The sequence below is a fragment of the Sus scrofa genome, chromosome 2, assembly GCF_000003025.6.
Source record: "Sus scrofa isolate TJ Tabasco breed Duroc chromosome 2, Sscrofa11.1, whole genome shotgun sequence".
Lineage (NCBI taxonomy): Eukaryota > Metazoa > Chordata > Mammalia > Artiodactyla > Suidae > Sus > Sus scrofa.
The window spans coordinates 10486350-10501879 of record NC_010444.4 but is presented as its reverse complement, the minus strand read 5'-3'; the positions used below and the strand labels follow the sequence as shown (position 1 = coordinate 10501879).

Below are 15530 nucleotides of genomic sequence, written 5' to 3'. Positions count from 1 at the left end.
CCCAACTCTTTGTTAGTCCGCGCTTCTGTTTGGTTGTGCAGCCAGGCTCCAAGGAAGAGATTAGAGCAGAAATCTCTGTATGCTGAGAATTTTCTAAGTCCACTCCCCAAGGACATTGATGGAGGTAAAGATCTTATCAGGAGATCTGTATTTCTTATCAGGTCCATTAGTGGCTGGCAGAGGACAATTAGGGCATATATACTAAGGAGCTTCTGGCCACCACTGCATGCTCAGGTATTGCTATTTCCTGAATACCTGGACCCAGGAAAGGAGTATGAAGTGGCTTGTGATCCTCGGGCTGGTGACCCTCTCAGAGTGTTTAGTCATGTAAGTATGGGGACTAAAGTGACACCATCTCTCTCTCTCTGGAATATTTCTTGTCATCCTCTTATTCATTTACCCATCAGGGTTAGAAGGGAATGTCATCATTCCCTGACAGTCTTAAACTTCAACTCTCACTGATTGGCAAGTACCTTGCCATGGAAACCATGGGGCCCAAGGGTCTTGGGATTGATCTGCAGGATTGCACAACTCTGGGTCAAGAGTCCCATCATGACCTATGTGAAAAATGGCACTCCTTGGATTTCTTCAATGCACAACCTGTGCAACTGTCAATGTGGTGCAGTGGAACAACATTTCTCCTGCATTTGCTCCTAGGTTTTGCTGCAGCTCTCTCTCCACTTCTGTGTCTGTGTGTTTCTGAGGCTTCATCTCTGTATCTCTCTTTTTTTCTCTCCATCTCTTTGGCTGTCTCTGTGCATGCAGAGCACTCTGAGGTTTTGTTTTTTTTTCCTTTCTTTTTTTTTTCTTTCAATTTTGATTCTTCCTCACTTCTCTGGCATCTTGATTTCTGAAATATATTTCCCTCTCCTGGCTTCCTCTCTCATCCCTTTCTTCTGATTGAGCCCTGGAGAAAGATTAGAAGCACTACTGCTAGACCTTTTGACCTCTAACAAGCAGTGTGACCATAGCCACACCCCCAACTCCCTGTCCTGCATTTCAAACTCCTCCTCTGTGAAAAGGGGATATTTATCCCACTTCTGTCTTCCTCCCAGAACTTCCAGGAGGCAGATACAGTGGGATGACAATAGCGATGGTAATGCTGCCATTGTTGAGACTCCCCACATATCAGGAACATTACCTACATCATTTTACTTAAGAGCCAGAACACTCTATGTAGGGTGTGGGGGTCATTTTAGTCCACTTTTTAGAGATGACTGAACTGAGGCTCCAAAAGGTCATATGGCTTATATGAGATTAAGCAAAAGAATCTGTATTCAGGAGTTCCCATTGTGGCGCAGGGGAAACGAATCCGACTAGAAACCAAGAGGTTGAGGGTTCGATCCCTGGCCTCGCTCAGGGGGTTAAGGATCCAGCGTTGCTGTGAGCTGTGATGTAGGTGGCAGACACAGCTTGGATCTGGCATTGCTGTGGCTGTGGTGTAGGCAGGCAGCAACAGCCCCATTAGACCCCTAGCCCGGGAACCTCTATATGCCGTGGGTACAGCCGTAGAAGACAAAAGAAAAAAAAAAAAAAAAGAAGAACCTATATTCCAACCTAGGTTGTTGCCATCTTCTTTGCAAGAAACAATGCCTGGAAAATTCAGTGTTGTGACAGTCATTCTACAAAATGGACAGCTGTTGCCTATCTCTTATTTGTTTCCTTTCCCAATGCACGGTGAAAGGATCCCTCTAACAAAGGTCAAGTCCATCCGAGAAAACCTCAGAGAAAAAGGCTTGCTGAAGAATTTCCTGAAGGAACATCCTTTCAACATGATCCAGAACCGCCTGAACCAGAAACCTGCTCCTCAGGGGAAAGTCTCTCGTCAACCTCTGAGGAACTACTTTGATGTGAGTACCCAGGAAGGATGGCCCCACAGCGCCCCCTGGTGCTTTGGTCAAGCCTGGGGTTCCCCTGAAGGGGCCCGGAGGGATGCTGGGGCTGGGTCCCCTGCAGGAAGCAGAACCACAGGGGGATCTGGCACCTCATACCCAGAGGAGAAGGCACTCCCAACCCTCAACTCTTGGTCTGCGGTGACCGGGCCCGGCAATGACTAGGTGGCAGGTAAACCTCCATTTCTGTGTCAGAGATATGTCATTGGCATGAGGAAGATTCTTCTCTTCGAACTAAGGAAGCCACTGCGCTACAGGTAAAGTGTGAGCCATGTCTGATCAAACAATAAAGCCAACTGCAAAGAAAGTTGGAAATCCCAGGCAGAGGAGGTTCAGCTTCCAAAGAACCAAAAGTGATATCAGTAAAAAGTTATTGAGCCCTCTGGTGGGTGACACTATAGAAATCTAATATTCTATGGTTATGGCTACCTATTTTAAAAAAGGTGTAAGCTCATCCTCAAGAACACATAGGCCAGCCTGAGACACAGGCAAAGAATAAATGAATGTCACATAAAAGGGCCAACTGTGTGCTGTTGACAGGACATGCTTTGTGTTTGGGCGAAGGAAGGAGAAGGAAGTGCTCAGGCTGGGCCTTAAGGGGGACACTGGAGAGCTGCTCCAATGAGACACTGGTCTGAGCACAGGCTGTGAGGCGGGGCCGTGGGCAAGGGACTTTGTTGACATGGGACAATCTCAAGGTTGGTGGCATGTTGAGAAACCAGGGTGACCAGGGCAGTCAGTTCTGCCCTGACCACCCCTCCCTGGCCCCTACAGATGGCGTATGTGGGCAACATCAGCATCGGAACACCCCCACAGCAGTTCAGCGTCATCTTTGACACCGGCTCATCTGACTTGTGGGTGCCCTCCATCTACTGCCAAAGCAGGGCCTGTAGTGAGTGCCCCCTCAACCACCCATGTGCTCCCCCCAACCCCCTTCTCCATCCTCAGCAAGCTTACGGACACTCATCTCCTCTGTCTGCAGATACACACCGGGTCTTCGACCCTTTTAAATCCACTACCTTCCGGTACTCAGGCGTGCCCATTGAACTGGAATATGCCTCTGGGATGATGTCAGGATATCTTGGCTATGACACAGTTCGGGTAATGTGGACACCACAAGATCAGGCAGGGCCAGTCCTGGATGGGACTGTTGCTTCCCAGACAGACACAGGATCCCTTGGGAGGGCCCACCTTTCCCAAAGTCCCAAGTGGTTTTCCGGTCACTGACCCTGCAGGACTCTGTCCCTGGGGAGCAAGTACACCTGCTGACACACAGACTCTCAGGAAGTCTAACCCAGAGAGAGGTCTGGGGGGTGAATTTGCTGCTCAGGTGCCACTTTGCTGGCAGCAGGGGGTGGGAGAATAAAACAGGCACCTTTCTATTCCCCAACTGGGCCTGGCACTGTGCCAGGCACTTCCATTGTGATTATTGTTTAACCCTGCAGTCCCACCCCCACCCCCTGGCAGGTACTATTATTACCTCCTTTATACAGATTAGGGAACTGAGGTGCAGAGAGCGAAGGCCTTGGCCAAGTTCACCTATCTGGTAAGAAGTGAAGCTGGGCTGGACAGTCAGGAATAAGCAGGTGCAGAGTTTTGGGGGAGAGAGAATAATACAGATCTGGGGTTCCTGGGGGGCAGTGGAGGGATTCAGGCACACAGGCAGAGGAGGAATGGGGCCGCAGATGTGGGAGCAACCTGATAAATGCATTCTTACTCTAGGCAGTCTTGGAGAATCTAATTAAAACCAAGGCCAGACATCCCAAAAGGGCCTGGGTATTCTCTATCTCTTCCTCTTTCCTTTCTCTCTCTCTCTCTCTCTCTCTCTCTCTCTCTCTCTCTCCCTGACACACACACATACACACACTGCATGTCTCTCAGGCTGAATTTTCCTAAGAACTTTGCAGCTTCACTGTATAATGGGCATCTTTCTTACTGTGTGGATGCAGGATCCACAATGCATTGCAAGGAACTCATCCCTTTCTGCCATCAGATCTCAAGGATGCCAAAGAGAAAGCTACCCTGCCCTCTACTTATGTTCTCCTCAGGTGGGAATCATTTGGTCCTGTCCTGAAGTCTCACTCTCCCCCCAGGACGAGGGCATAAGTCCAGTCTATTAACTGCAGACAGCGTTTGCAGAAGGAGCAGCCATGGTTGAAATCCACAGCCCAGCAAAAATTGAACTGGATCCCCATCCCAGCTTGGCCTGTGGTCAAGCCAGGGCTCAGGCAGGCCTTAGTTCTCTGCAAGCTAACGGCATCTCCCTGCTCCCCTACACCCCAGCCCTGCCCCAGCCCTTTTTCCCAAAACTTCTCATGGGAACTGTCCCCCACTTCCACAGATCTCAAACCTTATCATCATGGGCCAGGAATTTGGCTACAGTCAGTGGGAAGAAAATGAGGCCTTTGACCATGCAATGTTTGATGGTATGCTGGGCCTGGGCTACCCCGGCCTCGCCATTGAAGACACAACCCCGTCTTTGACAACCTAAGGAAACGAGGCCTCATCGCTCAGCCTGTCTTTGCCTTCTACTTGAGCACGTGAGTCTGAGTGGGACAAGCCCTCTCTCCACATCGGCTGTACGATACTTCCATTTGCATGAAAATGTCTAGACCACACAATCCAAAGTTTCGTGAGAAAGAGTCTAGACAAGGGTCGACCAACATGATCCCAGTACCATATCTGTTTTTTTTTTTTTTTGTTTTTTGGTTTTTTTTTGTCTTTTGTCTATGTTGTTGTTGTTGTTGTTGTTATTGTTGCTATTTCTTGGGCCGCTCCTGCGGCATATGGGGTTCCCAGGCTAGGGGTTGAATTGGAGCTGTAGCCACCGGCCTACGCCAGAGCCACAGCAACGCGGGATCCGAGCCGCGTCTGCAACCTACACCACAGCTCACAGCAACGCCGGATCGTTAACCCACTGAGCAAGGGCAGGGATCGAACCCGCAACCTCATGGTTCCTAGTCGGATTCGTTAACCACTGCGCCACGACGGAAACTCCCATATCTGTTTTTTATACTTAAAGTTTTCTTGTAACACATCCATCTTCTTGGGGCTAAGGGAAGCTCTTGGTCCAGGGAGGTGGAGGGAGGAGGAGGAGCAGTGGAGGGGTCAGGATACAGGCAGGAGGACGAGAGAACAGGATTCGCTGATGGATTCGATATGGAAAGAATGGCAGGGATGGGGGTACCGTTTCTTCCTCACTCACATTTGACCAGGAGCCCAGGACCAGCTAGAGCACTGGCGGGGCCAGTGCGAAAGGAACATGTGGGACCCCTTGTGGAAAAAGCTTGAGTTTCAGGACAGAAATGGCAGAGGCACGGGGCCCTGCTGAATGGGGGGGCCCATGGACAGCACAGATCACGGGCCCAGGAACCTGGCCCTGGGTGAGCCTGATCCATGCCCTTGGCACCCTCAGGTCTCAGCTTTCCTGAAAATTGACAGGCTGGCCCAGTGGACACCCCAGCCCTCCTGTCTGGGGTTCCCTGAGGGATTCTCTCAGCAGTCAGATTGCAGGAGGGGACCAGTCCCTCTAGGAAGGGTGGATACTCTGAGCCTGGCCAGGATGCCCAGGTTCAAACTTCTTCTGGGCCACTCATTAGCTGGTCAGGTACTCAGCCCTCCATGCCGCAATTCCTGCATCTGTAAAATGGGATCATTGCAGTGCCTGTGACGGGTGGATAAACGCAGCCCTCAACAGTGCCTAGTGAGTGGCCAAGCTTGAGAATAGCCACCCATTATTCTCCTACACTCAGCTCTCCCTCTCCCTCTCCCCTTAGCAACAAAGAGGAGGGCAGCGTGGTGATGTTTGGTGGCGTGGACAGAAGCTTCTATAAAGGAGAGCTCAAGTGGGTGCCCCTGACAAAACCCAACTACTGGCAGATCGCCTTGGACAGGTAAGCCCTCCCTCTGCGGGCCACCCCGAGGGATGTCCCCACACATGCACACAGACATGGACAGGCTCACACACATGCACTCACAGACGCACCATCACACACATACAGATATACACCCTCCACAGACAAGACACACAAAGAAGCACATACAACAACACACACAGAAACACGTGAGCAGACACATACAGTCACACAGACACACAGAGATATACAGACACACACACATACACACACACACACCTCCCAGAGGTTTATAATCACCCAGGCTTCCTGATGAGGGTCCTGACCAGGGACCAGAGATGCTTGCGCAACACAAGGAGGCTGCAGCTTCCACGCTGGGAGGGGAGAGGGAAGCATGGTTTGAGGACCCTGAAGTGTCCTGAAAGGAGGATCAGGGGGACTTCCACGAGCCTGAGCAGGCTGGTGCTAAGATGACCAACCGTCCTTGGCTACCAAGGCCCAAGCAGGTGATTAGGGCACAGGACCGCCAGTGGGAAAACAGGACACGTCCTGGACAAACTGGGAAAATGGGTCTCCTTAGGGAGAAGCTACCCAGCAGTGCACAGAGGTTGGCTGCATTCCTGAGACTGGAAAGCACATCAGACAGAGAGACACCTCCTGACCCTGACCCACCCAGCCCCATCCCAGGCACACAGGGGGACAGGGACTATGAAGAGACCACCAGGGAGCTGGGATCCAAGAGTGGCCTCAGAACGAGAGGCAGGAGTTGAGGCCCTGAGACAAGAGCTTCCAAGTCCTTTGGAGGTCCCTGGGCAAGCTCAGTCATTACGTGCCCAGGGGCCTCAGTGTCTAAGCCAGCCCAGGGAGCAGGGCTGGGGGAAAACCTCCCCCAGGGCACCAGTGTCCCCCTCCCCACCACTCTAATGAGCATCTGCTGCCCCAGAGAACCTCCACCGTCACTCTGGGTGTTGACACATTATTGCTCAGGTTCCAGAAACAGGGCTCTGGTTGTCCCTCATTCGTGTCTTCATTCATTCATTCAACAAACCCAAGGTGTGGAACTACTGTGTGCTGGGCACTTGACGATAGGACTTGTTCTTAGAGACCTAGTATAGAGTAAGGCAGACATACAAGAAAGGAGTCAGAAAAAGAATGAATAGCCACTTTGCACCATGCTAGACATGAGGAAGTGTTGAGGAGAATGGCCAGGAGTGAAGCCTGATCCATGTCCCTGAAATGGGACAATTAAGCTGCAGCCTGGATAAGGAGAAATTAACTAAAGGGGATGGAAGCCTTCTAGAAAGGGTAACCAGCACATGCCAAGGCCCTGAGGCACAAAAGAGCCTGGTGCATTCAAGAACTGAAAGGAAATCAAGGAAGGAGAAATGACCAGAGCAAAGGAAAAGAGAGTGGGGCATGATCTGGAGACTGTTCTGGAGACAGTCTTGGGGAGGGGAGGGGTGGGCAGCAGTGGGAGGAAACTTCAGAGTGATTGTGGTGCCACTTTGTCCCACTGTCTCTCAGGATCACATGGAGAGGATATGTTGTTGCTTGTAAGAGTGGCTGCCAGGCCGTCATAGATACTGGGTCCTCGCTGCTGATTGGCCCCACTAAAGAAGTCATCAACATCCAGAAGCTCATCAACGCTAAGCCCTTCCAGGAGGAGGTGAGGAACTTTCCACAGGGTCACTCTGGGGCTCTTCACTCAGGAAGGATCAGCTGGGCCAACCTCTCTCCCTCGTTCTCTAACAGTTCCTGATCCAGTGTAGTACCATGAACACCCTGCCTGACTTCATCTTCACCATTAACAATGTCCAATACCCAGTGCCAGCTCGAGCCTACATCCAAAAGGTGAGGGGCCAACCCAGGGGGCTGGTCTCATATCTGGACTAGAAGGAACCATTGGGCTGTTGATGTCAGGAGGATGGGGCCCTCTACAGATCAAGATGACCACGGCAGATGCTGCTAAGACCCTCCCCCCAACTCCCCTCACCTCCCACCCCCGGGGGGTGGGGGAGATGCCCAGCGCCTCTCACAAAAGCAACCTCTTGAAGGCAAAGGGAAGACTAGGACAACCACCATCCTGAAATCCATACGGAGACTCCGCCCCGGGCAGGCACAGTGCCAGGCACAAGGAGAGGGGACCACTAAGGGCCTCAGCCCTCAAGGAGCTTCCGGTCAACCAGGGCCCACAGATGGATGACACAGAATCCCTGTGATCATCAGGCTGAGGGACAAGGGGGTGGCTGAGGACACTGCCAGTGTGTTGTCCCGCCAGAGTGGTTCACAGTCTCCCTGCCCATCTCCAAAGTGCCCTGGTTTGGATGATGATTAGAGGGTTTCCCGAGTCCTAGGCTGCACCTGCCCTTCGTAAGACCCAGTTCCCCCTCTGGGAGCTGGGACACCAGACCAGCCCTGTGCAGGGCTTGGAGGCCCTCCTGCATGAAGGGGACACAGTGACTGCACAGCCCCTGGCTCAGACTTGAGCGTTAATACACGTCAGCTCCCAATGGGAATTGAGAGGAGGCTGAAGGAGCTCAAAGAAGGCTTTGAGGAAGAGAGGGAATTTCAATGATTGTAAACCCCCAGCCTCTTGGAAGGGTGAGAAAACCCTCTGGGCTCCGTGCCCACGGTACCCCTGGGGACTGTGCCAAGGGATGCCAGGGGCAGATCCAGCATGACATGGGCAAGAGAGAGTTACCCAACCCAGCCTGGAGTGGCCAAGGAGAGTGAGCAGGGGTCCAGGAAGGCCACCCGAGTGGGGGTGGGGGGAGAGGCGCTGAGCGCAGCCTTAAAGAATAGGTTGTGGGGAAAGGGGCAAGAGAAGGTCTTCTGTGCAGAGAGAACAGCCAGCCTGGGGCAGAAGGAAAGAAACAGCAGGGAGGGGTGGAGGGGTACTACAACCCCCCTGGTTCTTGGATGGCCACCCTGCTTCCTCAGCTGCTCAGAGAGCCACATGGCTCTCGCCTAAGGAGGAAATGAAACCCAGAAGCAGCTGGCTCTGGATATGGAGGGCAGCAGCAGGTGAGAGCTCAGGCTCACTGCTGTGTCTTTCCCTCTTCCTCAGGGTTCTTCTACTGGCCGCTGCTACAGCAACTTTAGTGGAGGCACGGAAGACTTGAGTGACAAAGAGTTCTGGATCCTGGGTGATGTCTTCTTAAGGCTGTACTTCACTGTTTTTGATAGAGGACAGGACAGGATTGGCCTGGCTCCCGCTGTGTAAATACTGGTTCTTCTTACAGAAACAGCCATGCCCACCTGCCAAACACATATTCCCTCACACCTAGGGCATTCTCACCCAGGGAGGGTGGCTTGAACGGGGTTCGGTGCACTGAAAAGCCCTGTTCTCAGTAAAGAATAAAGGATTGCCTTTGCAATGGTGCTAATACCAACTGGTGCCTCTCTTTGGGTCTGGGAGGTGCCTCATGATCATGCAGGACTTGACGACCTAGTCTGAACCACAAGTGAGAGGAGCCCAGGGATTTCCAAGGGAAGGGCAGACCTCTTGGAAGGATACTGGGGATCAGGGATCAAAGAATCAGTGCAGATCCAAAGATCTCAGACACTGGACCCAAGTCATCAGAAGCCATCAGCTCACTCTCTCTCCATTGCTCTTTCCCTCTTCTCATCTTTTGATTCTCTTGGCCTCTCTCTTACCTTTCCTCCCTCAGGCTTCTAAACATACTGAAGGACTCCACAGCTGCCTGCCCCAGGGTTTTATATCCAGAAGGGAAACAAGCGCAGAAAAGATCGGGGTACCAGGGAGGGCTCTGATTGGTCCACCGGAGGTCACGTGTCCAACCCTGGACCAACCATCGCAGAGGGGGTCCTGGGTACTCTGATTGGTTTCACTTGGTCACAGGGCCTTGCCAGGCAGCATCTGATTGAGTTTCCTCCCGAACAGAGTGACTGGACCCAGGGAAAAGAGGCCGGAATGGTAGTGGCACAGGGATGTTCAAGATCAAGGAACAGTTTGTGACTACGGCAATCTCTGTGCCACTTTCTCAGAGGGCTGATAAGGGGTAATAAAAATAGATGCTAGGAGTTCCCTGGTGTCTGGAAGTTGAAGATCGGTGTTGTGGCTGGGGTCACTGTTGTGGCTCAAGTACAATGCCTGGTCTCTCCACGTGCCACAGACCAGACCAAAAGAAAAAAAGTCTTATCTTCCTTTGATCTCAATTTGACAGTGGGCTTCTGCTCCAGAAGGACTCTGATTAAAGCCCTGAAAAGAGATGTAACCCTTCTCCCGACTCCAGTCATCGGCTCTCTGCCAGCCACATGCCTACAGTGTCCTACCAGTGACACTCTGGGTTGACAGATCCATGTGGATGCCTGAGCCCAGTGTGGCCCTTACCTTGGTCTCAAAGGCTGTTGGAGGGACTGCCTATATGTTAAAAGGGGTAGCAGGGTGCACAAAGCCTTTGGGTTTTTTTTTTTTTTTTTGTTACTTTGGTTGGTTGGTTGGTTTTTGTTTTTAGGGCCCAACCTGTGCATATGGAAGTGCCCAGGCTAGGGGTCAAATCCGAGCTGCAGCTGCAGACCCACACCACACCCACAGCCATGCCGTACTAGAGCCTGGTCTCTAACCTATGCCACAGCTCACGGCTACGCCAGATCCTTAACCCACTGAGCAAGGCCAGGGATCAAACCAGCATCATTATGGATACTAATCCAAATCCTTACTGCTGAGCCATGATGGGAACAGTCCTTCAGCCTTGCTGAGCTTCCTCCAGGGGCAGAGATAAAAAAAAAAAGTCTGGTTCTAGGTGCCACTTTTTAGCTCCTTTGGAGACCCAGGCAGCGCCCCGGGCTGGGGACAATAGGGGTTAGAGGCCAAGGGGAGCCCAGGTGGAAAAAGGAACAGGGAAGAAAAATAAGATGGAAAACACACCTCAATTCAATGCACAGCTCCGGCCTTTACTTCATGCAGGCAAGACGATCCCTTCATCTTTTCACTCAGTACAGATTTGCTGAGCACCTACTCTGCGTCAGGTACTGGGGGGGACCCCAGGGATGGGAGTCTCAGGCTGTGGTGTCCTGGGTGGTGGTGCCGATGGTCTGAGCAGCCCTCTCTGCTTTGCCCTCCTAGTCCGGCTGCTGCCCTTTTCTCTAGGATTTGAGCTCCCTCTGCTCAGCTCGTCTCCCCATCAGTTAGGGGACCTCCCAGGGTGGGGATTCCTCTCCTCCTTCACAGCTGTCTCTCTGGGGGGCTGGTCCCATCCTGATTCCTTTTTTTTTTTCTTTTTTTCTTTCCTTTCTCTCTCTCTCTTTTGTCTCCTTTTGTTTTACCCAGTTACATGGAGGGTTTCTTGCCCTCCTTGGAGGTTGAAGGTCTTCTGCCAGCCTTCAGTAGATGTTCTGTGCAAATCACTCTACATGGAAATTCTTTCCGACGTGTGTGTGGGAGAAGGCGAGCACCACGTCCTCCTCCTCCTCCGCCATCTGGATCCCGTCATCCCATTTCTGCCAACATGGATGAACCTAGAGCACATTTTGCTGAGTGAGATAAGCCAGACACAAAGGTGAATACGTATGATCTACCTATCTAAGTGGTCTAAGACAGTCTCACTCGGAGTTCCCTGGCATCTTAGCATTTAAGGATTTGGCGTCGTCACTGCTGTGGATCTGGCCCTGGTTTTCTTTTCTTTTCTTTTTTCTTCCACCTCCCCACATCTCCTCCGACTCTGAGCACCGGGGCCTGGCTGTGGGGTTTTTTGCTTTATCTATTGAGATGTAGTTAATACATAACATTGTATAAGTTTCAGGTGTACAACATGGTGACTCACATGTTTAAAAGGTATATTTGATAATCTGTACAGTTTTTATTCAATATTGGCTACACATCCTTGTAGCTTATTTTATACCTAATAGTCTGTACCCCTTCATCCCTACATCTGTCTTGCCCCTCACCTCTCCCTTCTCCCCACAGGTAACCACCACTCTGTTCTCGGTATCTCTGAGTCTTTTTTGTTATGCTCATGAGTTTGTTTTAGATTCCATATATTAGTACCACACAAATACCAAGAGTATTTATCTTTCTTTGGATTTTTTCATTTAGTATCCTGCCCTCCAAGCCCATCCATGTAGCTGCAAATGGCACTATTTCATTCTTTTTTATGGCTGAGTAGTATTCCACTGTATATATGTACTATGCCTTCTTCCTCATTCCTCTTTTGGCAGACTTTTAGGCTCCTTCCATATCTTGGCTATCATAAACAATGCTGCGATGGCATTTGGAGTCTGTGTATCTTTTCAATTTAGTGTTTGTCTTTTTTCAGATACACACCCAGCAGTGGCACATGGCAACTCTAGCTCTGGTTTCTTGGACTTCCAGACTGTTTTCCGTAGTAGCTGTACCCATTTACATTCAACAGTGAAGGAGGGCTCCGTTTTCTCCACACCCTCTCCATCGCTTGCTCTCTGCAGACTTACTCATGATGACCATTCTGACTGGTGTGAGGTGCTATCTCATTGTGGGTTTTATTGGCATTTCTCTCATAATTCGTGATGTTGAGCATCTTTTCACGCACCTGTTAGCCATCTGCATTTCTTGTTTGGAAAAAAATGCCTCCTCAGTTCCTCTGCCAATGTTTTAATCAGGTTTTGTCTGTTGTGGTTGTTTGCTTTTTTTCTTTATGTTGAGCTGTAGGTACGTATGTGTGTATTGGATATTAACCCCTCATCAGTCATATCATTTCCAAAAGTCTTCTCCCATTCAGTAGGTTGTCTTTTTGTTTTGTCAGTAGTTTCCTTTGCTGTGCAAAAGCTTTTAAGTTTAATTAGGTCCCATTTGCTGTGTTCCCTTGGGTTTTCTTTGTCCTGAGGCCTGGCTGTCACCCACTTCTCCATCCCAGTTCTTCCCTCCCCTGGGCACCCCGACACTTCCTCCTAGAATCTTCCTTCCAGGAACTTGTCTTCTCTGGGATCTTCCTCTGACTGACTTCTCTCTGTTCCTCCCTGGATGGAACCCACCCTCTGTCGCTGCTCAAAACCTGCCTCAGGAACGGGCACCAGGGACAGAGAGAGCCCGTGTGTGATGTGACCTGTCGAGCAGTTGAACCCCTTTCAAAACTTATGTCCTGAGAGACATATGTATGTTTACAACAAATGCTCAGGGGGTGACCCGAGGCCCAGTCCTCACCATCAGACAGCAGGACAGGGCCAAACAGGACACGGGACAGCCAAAGCGGGTGGGACACCTCCCGAAGCCTAAGACTCTGACCTTTGGTTCGAGGGGAGGCTGCAATCTTGCGTGGCCTCAGGCACATCCTTCAGCTGTGCTCATCTCTGCCCCAAAACCAGACCAGTCATGACGGCCTTGTCATGGAGGGAGCGGTGACAGGGTGTAGGCAGAGGGTCTCGACTCAGTAAATGACCCGTTGATATTATTCTTTATTCCCACCTGAAGATTTTTGGCAGTGACATTTCTCTCTGCAAAAATTTGCAGAAATTTGTTCACCCTTGACTTCAGAGATGAAGCGATATAAAGGAGGATGAGAAACACAGGAGGTGCTTTTCTGGATTCAAGATACAGGTGTTGACATGTTTAAAAGAATGACTGGAAGATTCCAGAATTCTTAATTTAAGCTTACTCCGCGTTTATTCATTCATTCATTCATTCATTCATTCATTCATTTTGGCTTTTTAAGGCCACATCTTTGGCATAAGAAGGTTCCCAGGCTAGGGGTCCAGTTGTAACTGCAGCAGCCGGCCTTCGACACAGCCACAGCAACCTGGGGTCCGAGCCACATCTGCAACCTGTTTCACCACAGCTTGAGGCAATGCCAGATCCTTAACCCACTGAGGGAGGTCAGGGATGGAACACGCATCCTCAAGGATACTAGCAGGGTTTGTTTATGCTGAGCCATGACAGGAGCTCCAAGCTTGCTCCTTCTAAAGAGTCCTTAGAACTGAATACCTATCTATCTATCCTTAAAGTAAGTTACATATCATCACTTGTAAAATACATATAACCCAATAGAAAGCTTTCAGCTCCTAAAGCACAGGAAGGCAACCTGGCCCATTCTCTTTCACCTGTAAATCCCAGAGCCGCCACTCTGCTATTTGAACAAGGATGCATGCTGACCTCTGGTGACCACCTGAGGACACGGCAAGATCATCTGTATTTATTCAACCAACATCTGCTATGCAGGAGTCCAGGGTCCTTGCTGCCACCCTGGCTAGAACAGCTCCGAAAAAGCCTCCATTTCCTCCTCAATCCTGTTTTCCACAAGTGCTGCAAAGCCGCCGTCCTGCCATGAAGGTTAAAGCTGACAAATACCTGTTTGTTGGCCTTCCTGGTGAAGTGCTGGGCGAGGCTGGTGGACATCGTGTCCGATGTGTCCCGAGGAGGGACGTGGACATAGTGACGGTTCATAGCAGGTGCACATGGCCACGGCAAGGTTGCTCAGCTTCCGTGTGGCCTTGACCCACAGGAAGAGCGAGTCCATGAGCCGCGTGACATGGAAGTGGACAATCTGCTCCCACAGACTCGTTCTGAAGTTGTTCTGGGAGACGGCCCCCACCCGCGGCTCCTCCATGCGGCCTGGATGCCTGGCCCCATGCAGGGACTGGTCCACGCCAGCCACCTGGGCTGCCCCAGCTGCCTCCAGACCCAAGTCCCGGCCTGGATTTTCCACATGCCACAGAGGTAGCCAAAAAAAAAAAAAAAAAATACACCCAAAGTCACACTTATAGAAGCAGAGGGTAAAGTGGTGGTTGTCCGGGGTCAGGGAGGGGGGAAATGGGGAGTTGCTGTACAACCAGTATGAACTTTCAGTTCTGCAAGATGAGTAAAGTCTAGAGATTTGCTGTACAATTCAGCACCGATAGTTCACAGTACTGTATCAAGCACTTGGGAAAAAAAATATGTGCCACCCCTGTGGCACATGGAAGTTCCCAGGCTGGAGGTGGAATCAGAGCTGCAGCTGAGGCCTACACCACAGCAACAGCAACTCTGGATCCGAGCCACACCTGCAGCAATGCCAGATCCTTAACCCACTGAGCTGGGCAGGGGTCAAACCTGTATCCTAAAAGACACGATGCAGGTTCTTAACCTGCTGAGTCACAACAGGAACTGCATCACATATGTGTTTCGAACTCATGCATTCCATTTGTATAATTAAACACCCACAGAGACAGGCATACATACAACCTCATTCACATGGCAACGTGGTTCCATATTCAGATTCTGGAGTTAGATTACCTATGTTCATGCCCAGGCTCTGCTACCCAGAGCAGAGAAACCTCAGGTTCCACGTGGATAGAAATACAGATCGTAGCAGCTATATGCAGACATCATAAGACCGCTGTGAAAATTACATGAAATCATGTGGTACTTTTAGTGCATTGCTTAGACCTAGTAAGTGCGCAGGAGTTGCCCAGCTGGTAATGCTGAGTGATGCAGAGAGCTGGGCCCTCCATCCCCAAGCAAGTGGCATGGCCTTGCCAGTCTTCAGTATCTTCCTCCGTGAGACTAGCCGTATTGCAATAGTTGATCTCCTACATTCGATCAAACAAAAAGATTTCTGTTATTCTGTGACTGTAATTACATGTGATGTTGGTTCTGAACTGTCAGCATGACAGTGAAAATCAATCATGAACAGCTAACAAAAAACTATTACTGTAATTTTACTGTTGCTGTGATTATATGTTTTTATTTTTATTGCAGTATAGTTGATTTATATTGTTGTGTCCATTTCTGCTGTACAACAGAGTGATCCAGTCATATATATATACACACACATTCTTTCTCTCACACTCTCTTCCATCATGTTCCACCCCA

The 15530-nt window shown here is 50.5% G+C and overlaps 1 protein-coding gene and 1 pseudogene across 1 annotated transcript; one reads left to right on the top strand and one right to left on the bottom strand.

The window, feature by feature from the left end:
• LOC100523770 (pregnancy-associated glycoprotein 2) lies at positions 275–8969 on the top strand. Its single transcript, XM_003122656.2, is given in 10 exon segments — positions 275–327; positions 1685–1850; positions 2667–2784; positions 2875–2993; positions 4234–4357; positions 4360–4432; positions 5669–5785; positions 7271–7412; positions 7499–7597; positions 8814–8969. Coding segments are annotated over 10 exon segments (1167 nt in total).
• On the bottom strand, positions 13927–14286 carry LOC110259709 (annotated as a pseudogene).